The following is a 24,408-nucleotide window of genomic DNA, read 5'->3' as shown; positions in this document are numbered from 1 at the left end:
TTCGCAGCAAGGTCTCAGACAGCCTACGCTGAATGCTGGAGAGTGGGTGAGACAGGTTTAATACACACCAATCTGAGAGCCTCACCGGGATGTCTTCTGATTTAGGACCCTTTATCCTTCATCAAGTGGAAGCATATGTCGTTTTAAAAGCACATGTCGTTTTAAAGGTTTAAAGTCAAAACTGAGCTTGGAAGCAGAAGGGTAGCGATATACTGATGTATGAATGTTGACCAGTATCAAAAACATCTTCCTTTCTTATAGACAACATCAGCTTTGGTTTTTCCCTAAAATAACTGCCCTTGTCTGGAAAGACTGAAACAGTAGAGCTCTTTCACTTAGGAAAGTTTCACACCTCTCTTCTTTGGTGCGGACCAATCAAACTTTTTCTCTGGTTCGATTTGACAGGTGTGAATTCTTCACTTGTACCTGGGTTTACACTCAACAAAAGAACCCTGGTCCTAGGGACTGCTTCTAAGTGAACACTGGAAAGCTTTTCTGTGCATGTCTACAGAGTACTGTCTACAAATCCTGCATTTTTAGTATTTTTTTTTCTTGACTAATTGCTGCTAATAAGTGCCAACTATCTTCATCCAAGCATTTGATTTAGTCACATGGACCATAGCATATTTTTGATTGAGGATGGCCCACACATCCCCATCCTGATTTTTAATGGATGAATGTAAGTAAACAATTGTATTCCTAGGGAAGTGGAAATCAAGTAAGTTTAATGTTTATTACCTGAATTGTTTTATACTTATCTTAAGCAGGTTAAGTTCACTGTAACATAGTGGCTAGGACTGTGGCTAGGTTGACAGTCCTCTTTCACTCTGTTTTTCAATGGTCAGAACCACCACCACCTTGTTGGTTCATCTTGTAGATATGAAGTCACAGTTGCTGCACTGTTGGTGTTGGTCACCCTCTAGTCCTTCATCAGTGGACCCAGGACTCCTAGGTGTATGGCAGAAACAAACCTGCCTTTATATTTTTCTGGATATACTTAGAATAAGGCTCTTTTCTTGATATTTCCTCATTGATTTTTCTTGGTGAAAACATCTCTGCTTTCTCACTTAAGTCGTTTTTCTTTTCCATGTATTAAGATGGAGCTCTTAGTGCCCTAACCTTGGCTAAAAGAGTCCTTGATCACAGGATATGCTCACCTGCCATAATGATCCATTCTGAATCTATCTGAGTTGCACTTCCTGGTGTTTAAAATGATTCAGCAGGGAATGGATTCAAATTTGGGCTTTTTTTGGAGACATTCGGTGGAGATTAGCCTTTATGAAGCCATTTTGTTCTTCACTGTCTCCTGCTGGGAGGAGTTTGTAGTATTAAAGTTTTTAATGGGTGCCACCATGTGAAGTTCTCACCAAACACAGTTGGAAGACATTTTCCCCCACTGTCATTTCCACACCGGCTAATGTGGTTCCGTACAACAAGCACCTTACTCACCCCACACATGTTCAGAGCATCTGGGGCCAGTATGGTGTAACTGGTGTGTAGAATTGGTTCTGAGAATCAGTAGTTTTTTAAGCAATCTGGGTAATTTCCCCCCTTTGCCAATTTGTCAGCACCAAATGTTGCCTGATATGAGTGTGTATCCCTACAGGAAAGCCCAGCGTCTTGTTAGCGTCATTGCTTAACTAGGCCCATGTGCTTGTCTCTTACAGGACTCATATGTTTTATTTAGTGCAAATGAACATCTGCTTTCTCAGTGCAGTTCATAAGATGGCTAACTCCTTCACTGATCACACAGTGGCATGCTTAATTATACTGCTGTCTGCCCCTGAAAATGATCAAACAGTGAGCTCTGCTCTATATTTCATGCTAAATTGGACAGGATTGATCGCTCTGATGAGTTTCGGCATTTGGACCTGAATTTGAATAGAGCGCCTTTGCTTCACGAGCGAGGAACAAATGCCAGTCAGTTTGCTAATGTTTCATCTGCTTCCTCTTATACTTGGTTTACCTCATATTACCCCTCCCATATATCTCTATATATCTCTCTGTGATTGTTTTTTCTTGCTTACTGAATACTGTGAACATCTCTGTCTCTTTCTCCTGCAGCTCCTTGAGGGCAGTTTCACCTCCCAGGTCAGTCATGAAGTGGACGGTCTCATCTTCCAGCCCATCGGGGTGAGTAAAGCATAGCCATCCTTCAGTAAAGCATTCTACTCGGGTGTGCACTTGCCAAAATAAAACACAACCATACTCACTGACTCACCACAGCTCATCCCACCGGAGTCCTGTCACCTATTGATATGTATATATGCCACTCAATTTGGTGGAAAGTTCTAGCATTCCGTCCAAGGTATGCCACTCAGATTTGGTGGACAGTTCCCACATTCTACCCAAGTAATGCCACAAAACCTTGGTGGACATTGTCTCCATTCTGCCAAAGTTATCCCACTCAGATTTGCTGGAATTTCCAGCATTCTACCCCAGTTATGCCCTTCTGACTTTGTGGAAATTTCCCATATCTCCATTATACCCAGGCTTTTGGTGGAGATTTCCTACATTCTACAGTTCTGCCAATCTGATCTGAAGGAAGTTTGCAGCATTTTACCCAAGTTACGCTATTCAGACTTGGTGATGCATTTAGTATGTTGCCTTAGTTACGCCAAATAGTTTGGGTTGAAATGTCCCACATTTTACCCAAGTAAGTACCATTATTGTAGGAAATTGTTACCATCAAGCCAAGTGGTTTCATTCTAATTGCCTGAGATGTTTGCTATTCAAAGAGCTGGTTTATTCTGAAATAAAATTACTTATGTCTGTTTTAACATTGTGTGACTTCCTGTAATCTATAGAAAGACATAGCTACGTCGCTGAGCGAAAACAGTAGCCATCTCATTATCTTAATTAGTCCATTTTTAGATTTAACAGTGTCAGAGATTACATGAGCAGATCTGTTTGTTATAATTAACAAATCAACACAGCAACGTATGTGTTATAAAATGTAGGGATAGACAATTATCATGTTTATTAAAATATATCTTACAATGTGAAATATATCTTTGAGAGGCATTTGGAATCATATCCTCAGGCTGAATACAGTAATGTTCCTGCGTCTATTGTAATGCCTTTTCAGAAGAGAAGAAGCTGTTGCTGCCACAAAGGGGGACACATACTTTTGATTTCAAATGAATTGTTAGATGTCCATCTGTGCCACTGACGACGCTGTGTGATATGAGTGGATCAGACACAGCAGTGCTGCTTGAGTTTTTAAAGTTTTTAAGTCCACTCAGTGTCCACTCTGGTCACACCTCACTGGTCAAAGTCAGGTGCAGTAGCGCACACGTGTTGCTGTGGGGGTCTTGACCAATGAAGACCAGGGTGTAACCACGTCTAACAAAGCATGCAGAGCCACCGGTGCTCTACAGTCTGCAATGGTATGGTCAGTGGAGCTGAGGACAGTGAGTGCAGAAAGAAGGAGGTGATGGTAAGGACTTTGTTTTTCTCAGTGTAGCTGCAGTGCAAAACTAGAGAAGAATGTTTTTGACAGTGAACATGTCTTGGCCGGTTGCCTGCATTTTGGGATAAGAGGGGAAAAAAGGTCAGTGTTCAAACCATGTGAGTCCTTGTGGACACTGTGTCTCCCCCTGGACACTGTTCACTTTCCTCCTGGGTCTCTGTGTTGTTCAGCAGGGATCAGACGCTCAGGTGTTGTGGTTTAAACTCGACTCTGTCACTGCTGCTGCTCTACAGCTCCGTCTCAGAGGGCTGTTCATCATTCTGAAAGCTGTGTGTGGGCGTATCTACTCATTTCCCTTCCTCTGTTCATACAGCTCCCTCTCTATCATTCTCTCCCTCCCTTTCTATCTTGTTCTCTCTCTCTCTCTGTCTCTCTCTCTCTCTCTCTCTCTCTCTCTCTCTCTCTCTCTCTCTCTGTCTCGTTACCCTCTCTATCTGTCTGTGCTCTTTTGTCTTTCACTTTTTTCTATCTTGTATTTCTTTTTCTCTTTGGTTTCCCCTTTTCTGTCCCTTTTTAGCTCCCTCTCTCCCTCTCTCTTCACTTTCTCTATCTTCTGTCTTTCTCCACCTTCTGCTTCTCTTTCTTTGTACATGCAATTTTTTTGTTTCTGCCTCCCTCTGTCTCTCCCTCTCTCACTCTGTCTCTCTCTTTTGCTGTCTTTCAGCCCTTCTCTAGATACTCTCCTTTTCATCTGTCTCTCTCTCTCATTCTTTGTTTCTATCTCTTGCTTTCTGTCTCTTTCTCTGTTTTGTTGTCTTTCTCCCCTATTCTTTCAGTCTTTATGCAAGCACTCTCTGCCTGCCTCTCTCTCCCTCTCTCTCTCTCTTTCTCTCTTTGTCTTTGTTTCTGTCTCTCACTCACTCGCTCTCTGTCTCTCTCTTTCTGTCTTTTACTCTCGATTTTGTTGTCTTTCTCCCCTATTCCTTCAGTCTTTATACAAGCTCTCTCTGCCTGCCTCTCCTCCCTCTCTCTCTCTCTCTCTCTCTCTCTCCCTCTCTCTGTGGTGATGTTGCCTGTTGTTTCTGGTTATCAACAGATGCCCAGAGCTTATCAACCCCATTAATCCCCCGTCAACAATCTCTGGCTTCCAGACAAACACGGCACCAAGGACGAGGGCACACACAGGCAGCTCTGTAGAGTGACACCACACACCCCGTCTCTCTCTGATTCTGCAGCTCGCTCAGTGCCGCACATCAAACAAGTGGCAGACAGGAGGCAGGTGCAGGAGCTGTGGGATGACACTTAAGCATCACAAGCAGCATCAGTCCTCTTCGAGAAGCTCCACAACGGCGTCGCTCGTCAACTTTGGCTTGAAAATGTTCTCGCCCTCTTTTATGTGCGGTGAATTCACGACGGCAGGATTGGCAAGACTGGCAGTGGCACTTAGAGCAGGTTCAAGGTGCTGCGGGACGAGATTTGTGTAGAAACGAGGAGATTATAATAAATAGCTTCCGGTGATTGACTGGGGAGCCTCGCCCCTGTGGGTTTCTCTAGTTGCTGTTGTGTATAAACAGGGATTTCTGAAGGACTCAGGCTGCTTCTGAGTTCGTGGTCTATTTTTGAGGCCAACACTAGATTCAAGAGACCGAGGTGAAGGCTGACTTTTGAAATACGGTGTTTATAATGTGAGCGTTGAAACCTTGGCTGGAATATTTCACAGTGGTGAGAGAGAATATATGATCATTGACTTGATTATTTGAGTAGCTTTCTGACCATTCAGGGTCCAAAGATTGTGTGTACTAGATGCCCAAGCAGAACATGTGGCTAAGAGCAATAAATATCAGTACAAATGCATTGGGGTTGGGGTTTATTTATTTATTTATTTGGACAGTGCATGTCCAATCATTCCTATTACATAAAGACTCATTGAGTTTCACTCCCAGCCATCCATGGAGGCAGAGAGACCCTCCCTATTGCCCAACACAAGTATCACTTGCAATTTAAAACAAAGCAGGGGCTGGCTTCATGTTTGGAAGAAGGATGTGCTCATTTTCACCCTTCCAACGTCATGTGATCGGGGTGTCAGTGTGGGATTTGAAGTAACTAAATTGCTTTAATGGGGGCCTTTTAGTTTCCATTTAAGTACCTGGAGCCTATCAACATGCATGAAACTATGAAACAGGACGACTCAGTCAGATGCGCGCCATCTAAGTCAGAAAGCAAGGGTAATGGTGATTCTGCTATGCTTTTAACATCAAATGCGTAAACTTTAGAATTGTCCCGCCCCCTAGTCTTGAGTCTCTCCAATCTGAGATATAAGAGAAACAGAGAAAAGGAGAACGGAGAAGAAAGAACTGAGAAAAAACGGCTAAAATCCAGAGTTTTTCGCTCCTCACTCCTGTGCACTCAGGGTCAGTGTGAACACCGTGTGGCCCCTAGTCAGTTAAAGGAACAGGCGCTGAAACCGTTCATTCTCCAGGGCTGTTTAGACCTCCAGTATGCTAATGTGGGGATTGATCCTTATGGTACTTTGACCAAAGACATTTCAGAAAAGACCCCAGGTAACTGTGTGTAATATGTCTCCTTTAAAATTAAAACAGCATCCTCAAACCAAATCAAGCCAATGTGTGTTTCTATTTTCAGACCATCTCAAACCTATAACGTCATAGCTTGCTTTGAATTTGGCATATGACTCCCGCTCAGATATCTTCTTCACATCTGCCTCAAATTCAGAGCTTTTCCCTGGCTCTTGCTCCCTTTTTTTCTACCAGACAGCAGCTCAAACTACAAAAACAAAGCAGTTAAAGAAGGAGAGTGTGTCAGAATCTGCATGGCTCAGTGTTGCAAGTGACAATGTGATGTTTGGGCATTTTGCAGTCTTAGAGCATGTGAGCTCTATTTAGCAGCCAAAGCAAGCCGTGCAGCATTTTCTGGTTTCATGGTTTAAAAATAAGTATCTGCTTTGAAATATCTGTTCGGTTTGAAGTATGCAGGCTGTCGTGGATATTAGGCAGCATCAGCACTAGCTGCCATGTGCATTTGGAGTTTCAATTTGGCGATCAATGACAGTGATGCTGATTTGTCATATCCAACATCCTGAATATGCTGACTGCACCCACATTGGCCAGCATCAGCCTGAGTGGTGGTGAATGAGATAGAACCGTCCTATCCACCAGGAGAGCAAACAAGCTAGTCATTCTTAAATGAGCCACTTTATGCAGATCATTATGCGCCACTTACTGCCCCAGTTTCCCTCTTTGATCTTTGTCTAGCAGGTGTAAAATTGATACTGAAAGGGATTCGGAGTTGGGGCTATTCAAAGACGACGCTTGTTCCCAAATCTCCGTCTCTTGTCTTCTCGCCTCCTCTCATCTCAGCTCTCACCGTTTATTTTTTTTCCTTTGGGCGATGTTCAGGTATTAATGTTAGGGTTAAGCTTACGGCATCAAATCACCGTCTTGGTTTTGCATAATTATGTAAGTGTAATTACAACGTTGATTACCTTGGGTCTTACATAATTAATTAAATTTCCATTTGATTTACATTCTGTGTTGTCATTTTGCATTTGCTGTGTTTTGCGGACTGTTTTATCCAGAGCAAGATATAAATATACACTGTGTGTCATAGCCTTAAGCTACAGCAGTTAGACTTCTTGGAGATCTTTGAGTTTGATGATCCTCAGAGGAAGCTGATGCCTAAAACAGTGCAAAAATATTCAATGCACAGAGATAGAAGAGTTTCTTATAATTCAAGATTGGTTCAAGACGATTGTTGAGAGTTGGTCAGGGTTAGTGTGTATTGCAAAATGTTGGGGCTGGCAGCAGTAGATGCTTCACTCTGAACGTCAGATTAGAAATGACACCTTAAAGATTTTCTTAAAGGGTCCTTTGATAAAACCAGTGGTTATATTTAGAACTATGGCAAATCAGTGGGTAACACTTTTTATTTGGATCTAAAAGTAGTCAACAAAGCAGCTACAGACTGTGAACAACCTGTCAGTCGACGGACATGAACCAGCATATCGGCTGGCTCTCAACACGTGATGAACATATCATAAACTCAATCAAAAGACTTCAGCTTGTTTACCAACTGAGAATGCAAGACGTTTTAATAGGGCTGTCAACAAAGTGTCTACAGAGTCTGGAGAGACTGCAGGGTTGGTATTAACATATGTTCAATTAATTTATATATATTTATGTACATTAATAATGTATAGTCAACCAACTGTCAGTAGTCATTCAACTCAATATCAACACTGTCAACAAACATGTCACTAAATCCCTGTTACTGTTCGTATGTGGTACACAACTGATCTTTTCCTCTTTGGTAACTGACGCCAAACTAAAGTTTGTGGATGTGGAATTGGTGTCTTTAAAGGGGACGTCTGTGACTGTGGGGAAAGGCTGTTCTTTGGTTTGTTCACGTTCAGAAGCTCTGCATTTTTAATGTGGAATGGTATGCTTGAGGGGGATAAAATGACTGAAGTTTAAGTCGTCTGTACGTTATTATTCACTGTTTGAATTACCACAGAAGTGCATTTGGTATTTGAGTTGTTCAGTTTTGTAGTACTTTAGGTCTGTGTTTACTTTCATGCAGTTAGTGCTCTCCCGAATTTAGAGTCAGTTCCATCTACAGCAAGTATAAGTCAATATTACCCACTTATGGAGCAGGAGTAAAGCAATATCCTCATCTCACTTCATGCTTTTCAACATTTGGCAGTCTCTTCTTTGTCTAAAATCCTCCAAATTGCCACTTTTTACCCACCAATGTGATTTTTCTTTTATTTTTTCTGAGCATAGTGTGCCACTTCTCAATGGTTTCACTTCTCAATGGTCTAATTGTTATTGGTCTGACTGGTTCTGTATATATTTTTATTTATTTATTTATTTTTACTGAGGAATGGCAATAATGCACTTCATATATATATACTTCATCCACTCGTTTACAAGCTCTATTTAAATTTGATTACATTTCCCCACTCAAACCTTAAGATATTGTAGATTTGAGATTCTCTGAGTGAAAGAACTTTTTGAGGGATGGTGACTCGAAGGGCTGTAGGTCTGGTATGAGATTGGAACACTGCCTTCAGATAGAGATGAATTAGATACAAATCCACTTTTGATATTGCAGGCCAGCATTGTTTTGCAATCTACAGGAATGATGCTAGTGAACAAGCGGTGTGGGGTGACATCAAGGGATTTAGTCTTTTGTTTTGTTGGTTTGTTTGTTTCCTTTCTGTGTCAAACGAATGCCAAGCTGCACAAAAAATGGGACTGTACAATAATCCAGTGCATTATAAACATACACACAATGACATCATGCTTCTGTTAGCGGTTAGATCGTCTTCTGAGGGTTGAAGCTCGGTTCACAGTTGAGCTACATGTGATTTTCTCAGGCTGGATTTGATTTCCTGTTCGACTCTTCAGTGTCACAGTGTCCCATCACAAGCCTGTCGGTGCCGTCACTGTTTTGCTGGAAGAGGCAGTAGTCATGGAAACATCCACCGCATGTCAAGGTAATCTGCATATCTCAGAAATACGTGGACCGAGCTTTCGCTCTCTCTTGCCAACGAGTTGCATCTCTCTCGCTTTCTCGTCAGGTCTCTCGCTCACCGCGGTTGTGATAAATGAGGGTTAGTGGCTCGGAGAGTGTGTGCAGTGCTTCAGTTTGGAGAAGCTTGGCCCCTGGCCGTTTTTCTTTGGGCCGGCAGCAGAATGTCACCATGCAGATGCAGTTTGGCAGGAAGCTGGCACTCATCTCACTCCTGCGAAAAAAACACAAAGACAAACAAATCAGACGGTCTCTGCAGAGCTGAACAAACCCGTCTTTCACTACAAGAAAATGTGTCATTTCTGATATTAATCCCGGAACACTTGGTGCCAGAGTTGTTGTTTTTTTTTCCTTCTATCTGCACAGGCGATGCACAGGGTTGGTGGCTCATAACAATTCTAATGTTGCTTCAACTTTATTGCTGCAAGCTGAAATATCGTCTGATATTTTGTTGAATACATATATAAATATTTTTAATTGTGCTATGGAATTCCGGCAGTATCGCACACTACTGTACGTCTGTGTTCATGCATGAGCCTCCAAGAATTCAGTCATCCCTCACCCCTTTCATTTCAGAAACATCAATTCCTGATTCAAAGAGCACCAAACCCCACCTGTTCACACTCATGAATAATTCATTAGCTCGAGAACAAGGGAGTCCATTCATGCAGTGCCTGGTGAAACCTCACTCATTTAAATCCCACTGCTTCGCGATCATGACTCATTTGAACTCCTCTGATTGTGATTCACTGAGTCCTGTTGGGCTCGTAGGTATTTGGACAGAGTGGAGATGGCCGCTCCTACTTTTCTTCTGCCATTTACATGCAGGCTCCCTTTCCGAGAGAGAAAGAGAGACACGGATCAAGTAGGACATGAATTGTTTCGTCAAATATGAATCACACTCCTCCCTCTACTGTGGGCTGTGTGCGGTCGGCTGTTATTGTAGTCACCCAGCGTGATTACTATGTTTATTCATGATTCTGGGTTGTTGTTGTTTTTGTTCATTTATTTATTTATTTATTTATTTATTTATTTCTGAGAGAGATGAGTTTGGAATGGGGCAGGCATGGTGAAATCATCCACCCCACTGAGGGGTGAAAGAGAGTCAACCTTTTTCATCAAATAAACACAGACAGGTTTTGAAGTTCACTCATGTTTCTCCACTGCTGGCTACTCATAGCTGTCCACCCTGATGCTCCCCTACAAAGCTCAGAATGGACAAGTCCCTTTTCATGTGACGGCGGTTGTCAAAACCCAGTCCGTGTCTTGACATCTCGGAGCTTCACGTACGGCTCGGATTGAGCCGGTGTTCGCCAAGTTGCTTCAAAGACAGCTTCTGAATGTTAACAAACCAGAGAGGACAGCAGTTCCCCAGAATCATTGATATTGCCTTTAAATAGTAAGTACCAGTGTCTACAGGTCTCTTGGCAGTGGGAAAACTGGGTGTTCATATCCTTATTAACCTCAAAATGACACATCAGAGTTGTCTGAGACATAGGGTCCCTTATGCTCTTTCCTTATATGGGCATGCCAATATCTCTTACTAAGGCTAACTACCAAGTTCAGGACCCTACCAGGTCGCATGACTTTTAAAGTTGCCAAAAATAAGGCAACTCAGAGGACAGCTGTCGGAATGCTGCCTGACTTCCTCTCTGGATCTTGCAAATTCAGACTAGAATCTGTCTGTCCAAGTGGAACCGAGCTCAGGGAGGGTGTAATTTTCTTTGTTAGAATTTGCAATGAAGTACAAGAAATACATGGATTTTATTGTAACACAGGGACTTCAATATTTCATAATCGACCATGAACTGCTTGTGAGGGTACACTTACCTTGTGAAACTTTCCACATTTTTACTTTTTTCCGGCTCTGAACAGTGGTAAACAGGTAGTGACCGCCTCAGGCGCAGGTACGTTCAGAGCAGGCTTCTAGATGCAGACGCTTCTGGCCTACGTTTGCTTCAGAAAAGGGTCTACACCCTGGCCTTTCTTCATCTCTTTCTAAAATGGCCAGCGGGTGAGTCTCCTTTGGTGGGAACATTGCACATGCCTGATCGTTCTGCTTCATTTAAAAATGATGGTATTTCCAGAAGACATTGGGATTTGAATGTTTTCTTCTCTGATATGAGTTGCGTGCACAAGGAAGGACACTGGGGGAGGAGGAGAACAAACGAAATAGCAGTGGAGTTCTCAACATTCCTCGGATGAGTGCAAGTCCCATGCTGACATAATCTGTTACTGTGTTTTGCATTTGGAAAATATTAAAATTAAAATTCGGATATTGCCACACACTACTGGCATGCGGTTTCTTCCTCCCTGCTACTTGGCACAGCACCGCGGACACTGAAATCGCATGTGTTCCCATAGAATGCAGTTATAGCCAACATAACTTATGACTTAACACCCCCTACTCGCTCCAGCACGGCTTTAACGGGAGTCGTGAGAAGGAATCACGACTCAAAAGTGTCTTTAGACGTGTTCCTGTCTGTCTTGGGCTATTAATGACTTTCTCGGGATCGGGCCAAAATGAGTCATGCGCCAGGAACGCTGATATTCCCAACGCTGCAGTCGCACACCAGCCTGTTATTGAGCACCACATTGTGCTGGGATCGGTTCCCGAAATCGCAATAACACTAACATCAGCCGTCAGAAGGCTCGGCGCTGCACTGAGATCAGCTCCCCAACCTGCAGTCGTGCACGGAATCAGGCTGTTAGTGGGCTCAGGGCTGTACTGGGAACAGTTTTGCGCACTTGTGGGTGTATGGATCCAGCCTGGTTTATGACTCATGCATCCCATGTATGTGTATGATGCCTTCGGTCTCTCCTGCTGTCTTATTAGGCTGATGCCTATTGGAATCAGGAGTGCTTCTGTATGCCAGAATGGATTGTGCTGCAATTCGCCTTGGCACATTTGGTGCGGACATGCATTGAACAAACGAGGGACCACATACACACGCTCCTAACTATGCAGGTTACAAATCATACATTGTTTATTGAGTGTTTGATATGTAAATTGGCTAATCTCAAAGGTACTACTGCACCAGAAGGAAGTGTAGAAGCTTTGGTCTCAGCTTCTTATCTTTTAAGAATAGAAAGACGAAATAAATCAGCCCTCTTTGACTTTATCTTTAGCAGCCGGTGCGATAGAGGTACAAATACGTGCCTTTAATCATAAGCCAATATATTTCAGCCACTTAATAATCAATCAGAGCAATCAAAAAAGGCATTGCAGCCCTCGGAGCCTCTTGCTTTCTGTTTTAAAATGGCAGTTTTGGAACTAATGTAGTGGCTTTAATCTCGCGGTTTATGCCATCAGGTCTCGGTGTGCAGAAGTCTTGTAATGAGCCAGTGTGAAACCCCAGCGGAGCAGCAGATCTGCTTCCAGAAATAAGCCGCAGCTCAGACCACACTGAGTAGTGCGCAGGTGTGAGAATAGCCTGGGCCTTCTCACTGAAGGGAACCTCCCTCGGGAGGGAGAGCCAGGAGGGAGTGTGATTACCCGGGATTGGACTCAGGCCTTTGTGCCACACTTCAGATAACGTAGACGCTTATTGAAGATTCCAGCAAGAGACACATCTGCCGGGTTGTCACCAGCTGTCAACAGTACAGCTTCTGTTAGCATCTCTCTCTCTCTCTCTCTCTCTCTCAGACCCTACAGTCTACTGCTCAGCTCAGGTTTTCACATAATAGAAGTGATTACAGAGTCAGGGCTTTTATTTCTGTTACATAACACTGAGGTTGTTGTAACGCTCTCCATGTTTTGGTGTAAGGCATTTAGAGAGTCATATTAAGGCAAAACTGCAGAAACAGACTGGGCAGGATTGTAGGTTCTTATCTTACATTTGTTGTTTAATACACTGTGATTAAGACACCTAGTTTTTCCAAAAGCTTTTGGTATGGAGGAACATCTGAGGCGAAGTGTTTGAAAGATGCTTAGAGCTTGTTGTTATTCTTTCTATAAGCACTTCCAAATGACATGCCCCATGCTAATTTATTTACCCCCCCACTGTTGTTGATCTCTACATGTTCAGGTGTTTGAACCACATATAATTCACTGTCCAATGGAAAACGTGTGTCTACATTTTTGTGGGTTAATTATTTTACAGATTGACCTGGAATTAAATCGTGTTACATTGTGTCACGCCCTCGTCCTGTCATGTCTGTTTTCCCTGCCGTGTGCTCTCTTAGCACATGGCTCTGTTTGTTATTGTCCATGTCTCCGCCCATGTCCTGCCTTTGTTCCTCCTCCTCGTCCGTGTCTTATTACCCTCGTTATCTGTTTCAGGTGTGTCTTGTCTGTGTTATGTATTTAAGTCTCCTTGTCTCACTTCCTCTTGTCGGTCATTTGTTTCATTCCCCCAAGTCATGTTGTTTTGTTTCCTCTGTCATTCTGCCTTGTCTGTTCCTCGTTCCATTGTTGTCAGTTTGCTATCTCCAGTCTGTGTCTTATATGTTACTCAGTTTAGGTTTCTCGCTTGGTCTGTTTAGCGCTTTCATGTCTTGTTCTCTGTCTTAGCTTAGCATCTTTAGTTCTTTCTGTTTAGGTTTCTGTTCAGTTCTCTCTGTCTAGGTGTCTGTTTAGCTCTGTGTCCAGGTTTGTCTATTTAGTTCTATGTCTAGGTTGAGTCTGTTTCTCTGTCTATTTAGCACTCAGTGTTTAGGTTTCGTCTATTTTACTCTATGTCCTAGTTTAGTTCGCTTAGCTCCTTTGTCTATGTCTCTGCTATCTCTCTGTTTTGTTATTCTTTCCTAAATAAAGTTGACTGTGTTTTAGCAAGTGTGTCCGCCTCCGTCATTCCGCCCCGTGATTCCTGACACATTGACTTTTAGGTTAAAAACGTTTTTTTTTTTTTACCTCTTACACTTTTTCACTGGACAGCGACGATATGCTTCTTTAACTTTAATGCCCTGTTTACACCTGGAATTAACATGCATTTTTTTTGTATGTGGATAGTATTTGGATATATTTTGACCAGATTGTGTTTACACTTGTCATTAAAATGCATCCCCAATCTGACCAGATTTTACTTTCCAGCATAAAAAGCACACACATCTCTGTAGAATATCCATTCTATTCTCCCTGCCTGGCTGTTAATATTTCTTTCATGCTACTCCCTGTGTATTATATGCTCTCAAGCCTTGGGAATCAGTTTTTAAACAGGGAAGGAATCATCTGCAGCAGCTGAGGAACAGGCTGTGGACATGCCACCGATTCCTTTCATTCCTTCGCAAGCAACAATTGACATGAAAGAATCTGTGAAAAATTCGGCCACACACACAAGTGCATTCATCTGTTGTGACACGGAAAGTGTGTTCTGTTTAAACTTGTGTTAAATACGGACAAGGTCCACCTCCAGATGTGGTTTGAGAGATCCGATTGTAATCCGATCAGAATGCGTCCGGCTTGTCATGTGGACAGGTAAAATCCGAATGTGATCCGATCACCAAAAACAACCACATGTCAATACCAAGTGTAAACAGGCCTTAAGGTTTGTATTGATTTGTATCTACGCTAAGCCTACGCTTCATGGAAGAAGAAGGAAGACATTTTGATTAAACTAACTTTTCATTTTTGTAATCCATTTGTTCCATTGTAATGTAGATTTGCAGTTATACGACTACATTAAGATGTTCATCTTCCCAGTAAGTCTGCTTTCCTGTTTTATTCACCAGCTAATAAAAGAAAAGTCATTTCAAAAGCGCTCTCTCCCATAAACCAGCCCTGGAGCAGTTGTAGTTTCTCTAAACGTCTTCTCTATTTCAACATATATCATCTGAAAGTGCTTTTTCTAGCTTCTAACCTTTAAAAGCTCACTCTTGTGACTACTGTGGCACCATATTTACATGTGAATAACCATGTTTAGGCATAGGCAGGGTGATGGTAATACTGTACACCGTGGTAATTGGATAAAGATGTTGGTGTTTGGAAATGAACAGCGAAAACAAAAATGATATTGTTATATTGCTGTCTCACTGCAGTGAGATTTCTCGTACGAAACGTATGAAGTTAATTTTATTGGCTCAAATTAGCACACACCTCTTTACTCAACATACTTCACTTAAAATAAATACACTTCTAATGACGGTGCAGTCTCTGTCTTTACTGTTTAGTGAGGTCATAATCTATGAAAAATATTGCGTGATTAAATTTCAGCTGTTGAACCCCACTAGCTCCGCACAACAAGTAAACTTGCTATGCACACTCCCTGGGCTAGCCCTCGGCTGTGTTTACCATGTACGGTAATGTTCTTTGGAAATGGTATGATGGTATGGTAATATGTAATACTTTAGGTCAGATATAGTGATAGTTATGTTTTTTATTGGGCAGCTGTTTTTTATCTGTGGCGCAGCAGGTAAGTGTCGCAGTCACACAGCTCCAGGGACCTGGAGGTTGTGGGTTTGATTCCCGCTCCAGGTGACTGTCCGTGAGGAGTGTAGTGTGTTCTCCCTGTGTCTGTGTGGGTTTCCTCCGGGTGACTGTCTGTGAGGAGTGTGGTGTGTTCTCCCTGTGTCTGCATGGGTTTCCTCCGTGTGACTGTCTGTGAGGATTTGGTGTGTTCTCCCTGTTTCCGCGTGGGTTTCCTCCGGGTGACTGTCTGTGAGGAGTGTGGTGTGTTCTCCCTGTGTCTGCATGGGTTTCTTTTGGGTGACTGTCTGTGAGGAGTGTGGTGTGTTCTCCCTGTGTCTGCATGGGTTTCCTCCGGGTGACTGTCTGTGACAAGTTCGGTGTGTTCTCCCTGTGTCTGCGTGGGTTTCCTCCGGGTGCTCCAGTTTCCTCCCACGGTCCAAAAACACACGTTGGTAGGTGGATTGGCGACTTAAAAGTGTCCGTAGGTGTGAGTGTGTGTGTTCCCGCCTTGTGCCCAATGATTCCAGGTAGGCTCTGGACCCACCGCGACCCTGAACTGGATAAGGGTTACAGACAATGAATGAATGTTTTTATTTTGATCTGGATTGTCCTTTCAACACTGTTAAAATTCCTTGTGTGATTTTTTTTTTTTTTTGGGGTAATTCTTATTTGAGTGAAAAGTAACAGCAAAATCCAAGTGTTACTCAAAATATTTGAAATAGAAAGCAAGATGTCTTTTAACGTTTGATAGACAGCTGCACTGGCATGTGCTTCAGCAGCCATTCAATATTACACACAGAGACCTTGAAAAATCCAGGACCCTGAAGCTTGCTGTCAATATACAAGTGTACACAGACACACACACACACACACACACACACACACATTCTCAGCAGACCTGCACAGTATTTGATCTGTTAATCATTCTTACATTATTAGCCTCTGCAATATGATAATTGCAAAAGCTGTAATTATTGAATTCCATTTAGTTGCATCAAAATCAATCCCTTCTAGCTGTGCTACAGAACAGCAGATGAATGTTACAAACCAGGCGTATTTTTCTGTTCGTAAACGTTTCTTTGAACAGATCACTTTGGCCAGGAGAGCCCACTTATGAAACTGTGTAGGAACATCCAGTTCTTCACTTTGAACATTTTTTTTTTTTTGCTTATCAGGTGAAATGAAAGCAACATACAGTGTTTATTTTTTTTTCCACAGCTTCTGCCTCCAGAAACTTTCTGACATGCTTGCCTCACTGAGCAGTGTGCTAGTTTTTCGTAACTGACGGCTTAGTCACAAGTGTTTAGCAAGCAGCACGTCCAAACCGACCTTTCAAGGCCAAGTAAATATCAGCCGGACCAAAGCTGGTTTGTGTTCTACAGTAGCGCTTTCACAGAGCAGTGTGTAATATAAACCCAGCTCCAACCTCTATTAATAGGTGGGTTGTTTCTCTTTGCTGCAGTAACATGTTTTACTCTTCGAGGAAGGCTTTACGCTGGATATTAGAACATTGTTGTGAGGATTTGATGGCTTCACTTATCAATTCTGGATCAGAAACACTGCACCAGCTCATCAGCTCAGATAATAAGCGGTGCTTCGTTAATCCAAAGAATGCGGATCATCTCCTCCATCTCCCTTTATACTCCTTGGCACTGAACATGGTGAACTTAAGCTCATGGACGGCTGCTCCAGAGCATCTCAATCTATTAGCAGTGCTCTGGGGGAAACTGTGCTTGAAAGGGAAGAGGCAGCTTCAAACAATGGGCTAGTATTTATTAACTGTATTATAGGAACACTACGTAGTATGTTTTACTTTAAAATTATGGCTTCATAATCATTATGCAGCTCCACTGGGCAGTATTAGCGAGGATAGAGTCATTGTCGTTGCTACTCCAGCATCAGCACTGCAGAAAATACACTATGTAACTTTTGGAGGAGGGTAGGAAACTACCCCCTCAATGAAAACCCCAAATCTTACTTGGTGTTCCTTTAAGGCTCAAAATCTAAATAATGGTAGAGGTAACTTGGCTGTAAGAATAAGGTTGACCAGAGGTCTTCAAACCCAGACCATGCATTCAAGTTCCAGGCCAGGATTTTAAAACTGCCTTCTGGCACAATGTTATAGATGTAACTACTCAGGTAACTTACTAGTTAGGTATAGTGTCGTCCCTAGAAGCCTGGAAGCTGAAGACCTATGCTGTAGACAACACAGGTGACACTATACTAGGAAGACAGATTGACTTCTGTACGTGAAACATGAGCCTACGCCGGGATTCATAGAAACTCATTACAAACACATTGTGAAGCTAAAGACAATGGCAAAGGGAGACCAGGGAGGACCTGAGAATTGTCAGTCACCTTGTTGACCGAACAATTGCAAGTGAGTGAGATGGAGGGAGAAGCAAGGACCACAAACAGAAGCATGTGGACAGAGAGAAACAGAGCTAGACAGGGGGCAGAATCTGGAATTTAACCCCTTTGGTTTTCCTTCAGAAGTCATTGGAAACCTAGATTGTTTTTTTGGCCTTCTCAAAAAGGACAAGAACACCACCAGAGTCTTTGCCTTTTGATGCATTTTGAGGGACACTCACAAACCTGTCCTTAAAGAAATCTCACACTATGTACACACACCTTCTCTCAATTTTTGTTACAATCTCACACACTGTTACATTCGCACACTCGGGTCATCTGTGAACATGGGTAGAGCAGATGTGTCGTACCTGCAGGAGATGGGACACAAGCATCCTGTCAATGTGTTTCATCTCAGAAATCACAGAAATTTAATGACCACCCGGAAGGCGTCCGGATGGACTGTGAAACCAATGATTTGGGCATCCTTCGGTCTGAGAGAAAGAATAAAGCACGAAATGTGTCTCTGAGAGGTATTGAACAGCTACCTTGCGGAGGTACATGGCCAAAGACGTAATAAATGCTGCATGCTGAGAGACTATGAGGAAAAATGTTGAATTATTATTTTATCATCAAGCCCAGTGCGCCGTTTCTATTCAGCACAAAGTGAGAGTCTTTATCATTAAACGGCCAATGTGTGTTCTCGTTATCTATTCAGATATGTTCGTGTCCTTGGAACATTGCTTTGCATTTGTGGACGCTAAAGAATGTGCCTAGAGAAAGAGAGGGCGAGAGAGAAAGAAAGAAAGGAGGAGGCTGAGAGAGAAAGATGTCGGGTATTAATTACAAAAGAGAATGTCATCGCTGCAGATGGCACGATGGCGAACTGAAGGCACGTTCCAGATGGCAGTCTTTGCACCATGTGTACGAAACTCCATCAGAATCCCCTTTTTCCTTCAACCACTATCAAAAATAAGATCCAAAAGTGAGAGATGCCAACCTCCGTGACTTCTAGACATACAGCACACCCCTCTACCCTTTTCCCAAACACGGAGAGCAGCCTGTTGCGATGTGAAATGGCTGTTTAAGTCTCGGAGATGGGCAAACAATAATGAAATTTCAGGAAAATTAGCTTCATCATTGGTTTTTTATGAAGGACCGCTATCAGATGAAGTGTAGTAATATCTAACGTCTACCCAAGTGTGGACTCCCATCGCCTGCCTGCTCTTTGAAAATTTTGCCCTGAAGTAATTGATGTCAGAGGCTGGGATAGATATTATTAATTTCACTGCCCTGCCTTCGGTTTTACATATCTCCTTGTCTGGAGCGGAAAGGCGGTGTGCTTCTCTCTGTGCTTTTTTATGGAGACTCAATCTCTTCATCTGAGGTTGGTGGCGAGTGTTTGCAAACTCTCCAAAGACCCAGGGAAGAATATAAAGGACAGAAATAAAAGGATGTGAGCTTTTACAGAGAACATGACTCGGGGGCATTTGGGATTGACATCCCTGTAATAGCATTTTTTTTCTACCTGCGTAATGCCGTTTGGCATGCTATGGGTACTAACCACATTCCAGGACTGTGGCTATTCACTTGTGGATTTACTGGCTTCCTCTCATCACGGTACATAGTAGAAGTATAAGGAGGCTGGAACTGATCACTTGGTCCTTGGAATGTCCTAGGTTTCCCTTGATGCTTCATGGGAATGCTATCAAGAATTAGACATGGTTACTATGCCATATACAATTCTGTCTTGATTTCTTTTGACCAGTCTATGATTGACACATTCTAGCTCCACCCATACTTCCCTATTCAGTGCCTTACTTTTCAGAATGGCAACTTAGTACCCTTTGAAGTGAAGCTTAGTTATGGGTCACTTAGCAATAGAAATAATTTCAAAATGTGGGATGACAGATGTGTAATTGTTCCGTGCAGTTGCTCACTGACTGCTGGAATTGCCCTATTTGTAATGGTTCATAACCTTCCAGACAGTTAGGACACACACATTCATTGATAGTACTCCTCTCACTCTCTGAACATCCGTTTTCTTCCAGACACAGCTCGTGAGCGCTCTTGTCTGGGTATGCATCTGTAGATCTGTGAGGGAACCTGTTGGAGGTGGGACATGATCTTGTCAATACATCTCATTTCACAGACCATTCAGATTTAATGTCCACATGGATGGCTGTTGGAAAAGCAGTAGGATGGACTGTGAAATTTAGAGAATTGATTTCAGCATTCCTCAATGGTAGGAGAAGGAGAGGTGTTTCTGCAGGAGGAAAAAAAGAGTGGTTGAAAAAGCTCTCTTTTTTTTAAAACAGCTTAATCGCCAGGAGCGGTCGATTCGTCCTGGGGCTCTGATTATTTATCTGGATTAGCCAAGCATGCGTAATGTGTCCTCAGAAAGATCTAATAAATTACGTCATTTCTCGCTCGATGATGACTTAATTAAGAGCAGCAGGGAGCTGCATTTGGCAGCATAAGATCTCCTAGTTGCCCGGGGCACCTCATCCCCTAGGCGACCATCAGGAGCCTACAGCATGCCTGGGGTATTTTTCCACTGTGCCGGGATTGCCAGACATTATGGGAAGAGGCATAACAATGCCCCTGGTGCTACAGTAACAGGCCCTTGCCTCTTGCCTCTTTATGACCCAGCCTGTGACCAGACCAGAAGACCCTCGATACCCACCACTGCTCCCCCCTCCACTGGGACAGAGACAGATGGCACTAACAAGTCATCTGTAATATTCCTGGAACTCTGTGAATTTCCACTGGGGCTATTATGGAATGGACAGAAAGGCATGGTAGATTTCTGACAGCAGTTTAGATGTAATTACAGTGGTGTTATTGCTTGGCTAATAAAAGACTGGTCAGTGTTAAAGTCCTGCAAACTATTTAGCATTGACAGAAACTGTTACATGAGGGTAACATTCAGGACACCATTCTGTCAGGATGTTGCTTGAGTTTGGCTATTTTAAGGTGAACCCACTATGGACACAGCTTTCATTCAATGCTCAAGGCCAAGGACAGGCAAGAGCAGTCTGCTTTTTGGGAGTTGTACTGAGTTGTAGAGGGCAGCGTGGTGGTAAAACCAGTGTCACTGCCACACAGCTTCAGAAACTTGAGGTCCTGAGTTCAATGTCCACATCAGGGGACTATCTATCCTCTCCCAGTGTCTGTGAGGGTTTCCTCCGGTTGTTCAGATTTCCTCCCAAAATTTGAAAACACATGCTGGCAGGTAGATGTAGTATTCTATGTGAAATTGTCCATAGCCCTGAGTGTGTGATGCCCTGTTATAAACTGGTACCCTGTTCAGGGTCTGTTCCTGCCTTGCGCCCACTAGATTCCTTGTAGGCTCCAGACTCACCACGACCCTGACAAGGATGAAGGTTTTACAGAAAATGAATGAACAGGTTGTAGAGCAAAAGTGTGTTTTCTGGAATGATGAATCATGAACCAATCATCTAACATCAGTTCCGGACCTCACTAACCTCACCCTGTATATCACAAGATTTCTCTGGCATAGCATACCACATACAGCAGGACAAAGACGGAGAGCCCATTTGAGTAAAAGCAGTAGACGACCTCCTGCTCTGCAGTCTCTTAGCTTAAGAAGCTGTGCGTCACAATGCAGCACAGATTGCCATTAGAGAACAGCCTCTGGATCACCAGGAGTCTGAAAGTCATATCACACCCCAGCAACTGTTTGCCGAAGCGGCATTGTGGATTCATACCTCATTCCTGATTGATTTAACCCTTTCATTTATTTAGTGCGACACTTGCAAAGTCATGAGCAGAGTCATGAGTGTTGGTGGGAAGGTTCTCACTTGCACTCTCTCACTTTCTGTATCTCATGCATACACAATGTGTCTGAATAATGAGAGCGATATGAGGGTTTTGTCTGATTAGAGGGCAGAATATAACAGAGATTGATATTCAGCACACACTCTCTAAGTATTGTGAGCATAAGGGACTAGCGAGTGGTATGAATAATGTAACAAGTAGCAAACCTTTAAATCAAGAACACTGTTGGAAACTTGAGTTTTGGTTCTTCTCAGTTTCTAAGTTTTATTTCGAGGAATTATTTGGTGAAAGCGCACATTTACACGCTGTTTATTTTACCGCACACGCAGGCAGCCAAGGCATGTTTGGAAAGCCAAGACAAGCTTTGTTAGGCAGATGTAGCTAACAAGTTGTGTACTGTATCCAGTAACCCGCAGCCCTTTATGATTACACGACTGCACGCTCTCATAATTGGCCTAACAGTTAACCTCACTGTGGCAATTCAATTTAATGGCTACATGTAAATATCAACAGCCATAGTCCAAATCCACTGAAGCTAAGGAGGTATCTGTATAATATTGATATTGAAATTATATTGTATCAACCAAAGTTAGGAAATATATTGGGATGTTGATTTTTGCCATATCATCTAGCCCTAGGTGATACATCTCTGTATCTCATCCTTCAGATTGTAGGCGTGTATCTGAGCTGTGCTTATTCTTAGTATTATTTACTATTACTTTTACATAAAAGAGACATTTGTTCATTGCATGTGCACATTATTTTTGATATCTGGAGCCTACCAACCCACACACTGTGAAAGAAGTGTTTTTGTGGGCTGCATAAGACAGAAAACGTTAGAGAATGGAGACGGAGAAGAAAGAGAACCAAGCAAAAATGGCTAAAACCCAGAGCTTCTGCTCCTCACTCCTGGGCTCTTGAGCTGAACTGAGCTTTGGCCCATTCTCATTTAAAGGAACGGGTGCTGAAACAGCCGTTCTGAACAGGGATGCTTAGACGGGAGCTGTGGTTGTGTTGCAGTATTTTGGCCAAAGTATGTCTCAGATGTTAGATTAAGACTCCTGTGTTCTCTTGGTTTGTCTCTAGTTCACAAACCAAACTTAGGAAGTTTGGGAGCATCTACTTCTTCAAGACTTCCTCTGAAATACATGATGTTAATAGAGAATTCTTCGTTTCAGTGACAATTCTGAATCTTCTGCCAATGCTTTACGTTAGTTATTGGAGGATTTCTTTGAGGATATAATGGCCATTAAACATTAGTGAGGTCAGGTACTGGTAAATGATGATTAGTTCAGGTCACAAAAACCACTCTGAATCATTTCAGTGGTATTGTATGAAGCTCACAGGTCTAAACTAAAGAAACCCCCATGTTTTTAATGATGGAACACCTCTGTCATGAAAAGAGAGCCATTGTTGATCTGTATTCAATATTTTTCTGTGGTTTCACATAAGGGACCTTCCAGGTGTTGGTTTCATTATGCTTTCGCTGGCACTGCAAAAGTAGAAGCACACTTTCTGATGGAGAGTAGCACCTCCGTAGTGGTGCGAGATCCGATTTCCATTTAGTTACATTCATTGATGTGGCTGCTGGTGCTTGGAGAGCTCCTGCTCCTGAGGTGGTCTCCCTCTCACAGGGTCTCACTGCTCCATTATCCTGCACCAAGCTGTCCTGAGTGCCTATTGTAGGAGATAGGGATGCTTCACCGAGCTTCCTTTCAGCAGCACTCGCCCAGGTTCATCACAGCATCAGATACACAGTCGTTGCCTCTGTCCTCTCTCTAGCCCTCCCTCCTTCTTTCAGTCACCCTCTATCACTCCCTTTTTTGGCTCTACCTCTCTGTATGTTCCTCTTTCTCTATCACACAACTCCCTCCCACCCTCCATCCCTCCCTCGCTCCCTCGCTCCCCTGGAGTTAACTCACAAATACAGAGCTTTGAGTCCTTTCAATCGAATCCAGAGGTTCTCAGAACGGCTGGGCTTGTCCTTAAAGCTAATACCTTCACCTCATTAAGATAAGGTGAGTCTTGGTAAGGATGGCACGGCACAGCGCTAATATTATTCATACAATGTTTTCAGCAGAGGTAGATAGTGGCGGTGTTCATTTTTATGTCAAATCCAGCCTTCGTAACTTTAAAAACGGCTCAGAACTTTACTGCTTGCACTCATACATTCAGACATCGAGGTTAAGAGGCAAAGCAGAGGATATTTAACTTATTTTAAAGGTGCAGTACATAAATCTTACCACTGGAAAAAATAGCAATAAATATTTATGACACTGCCACGGCCCAAAAACACACATTGGTAGGTGGATTGGAGACTAAAATAATAAATAATTAAATAACAAAATAAATAAAAGTCTCCCTGGGTGTGTCGCCCTGTGAAGGACTGGCGCCCCCTTCAGGTTGTTTTCCTGCCTTGGGCCCAGTGATTCCATGTAGGGTCTGGACCCACCAACACCCTGAAGTGGATAAGTGCTTACAAACAAAGAATAAATAAATGAATGAATATTTATTCATTTTTTTCACAGTGATTAGTTTTACATTTTTCTACAAAGTGCTTCTCACATTTCTGGAGCTACCACACAGATAGCCATGTTTAAAATAGATAGATCTATAGTACAACATACATCCTGGACAACAGATGTCAGTACAACAACTGTTTTATAAAATGAAGACAGCAGTCACTAGCCGGTTTCTCTCTGCATTTAGAGATCCTCTGCTCCATGGTCATTGGCACTCTTCCTGTAGCGGAGGCCTGCAACAAGTCTTCAGGACCCTGGGGATCCCTGAACCAACAGCTGGAGGAAATAGGCACTCAATGTACAAATGCTAATGGGTGGATTATCGAACAGACCTTGGTCAGAAATAGATCCGAAATGCATAACTCAAGCTAAACTCTACATAGCCTTATGGGAAGAAGCTTCTAATTTTTAGGGAATCTGAAAGCCAG

General features: G+C 42.8%; 1 protein-coding gene across 1 annotated transcript in view; it reads left to right on the top strand.

Moving 5' to 3' along the window:
- rngtt (RNA guanylyltransferase and 5'-phosphatase) overlaps window positions 1–24,408 on the top strand; it is a 178,495-nt gene that overhangs the window by 114,295 nt on the left and 39,792 nt on the right. Inside the window, exon 12 of the mRNA XM_066677731.1 lies at window positions 2,065–2,133. Within this exon, the coding sequence (XP_066533828.1) occupies window positions 2,065–2,133 (69 nt within the window). The remainder of the gene's footprint in view (window positions 1–2,064; window positions 2,134–24,408) is intronic.

Source organism: Hoplias malabaricus, chromosome 7 (assembly GCF_029633855.1).
Source record: "Hoplias malabaricus isolate fHopMal1 chromosome 7, fHopMal1.hap1, whole genome shotgun sequence".
Lineage (NCBI taxonomy): Eukaryota > Metazoa > Chordata > Actinopteri > Characiformes > Erythrinidae > Hoplias > Hoplias malabaricus.
Note: the sequence above shows the minus strand (reverse complement) of the source record. Positions and strands in the feature narration are given on the sequence as shown.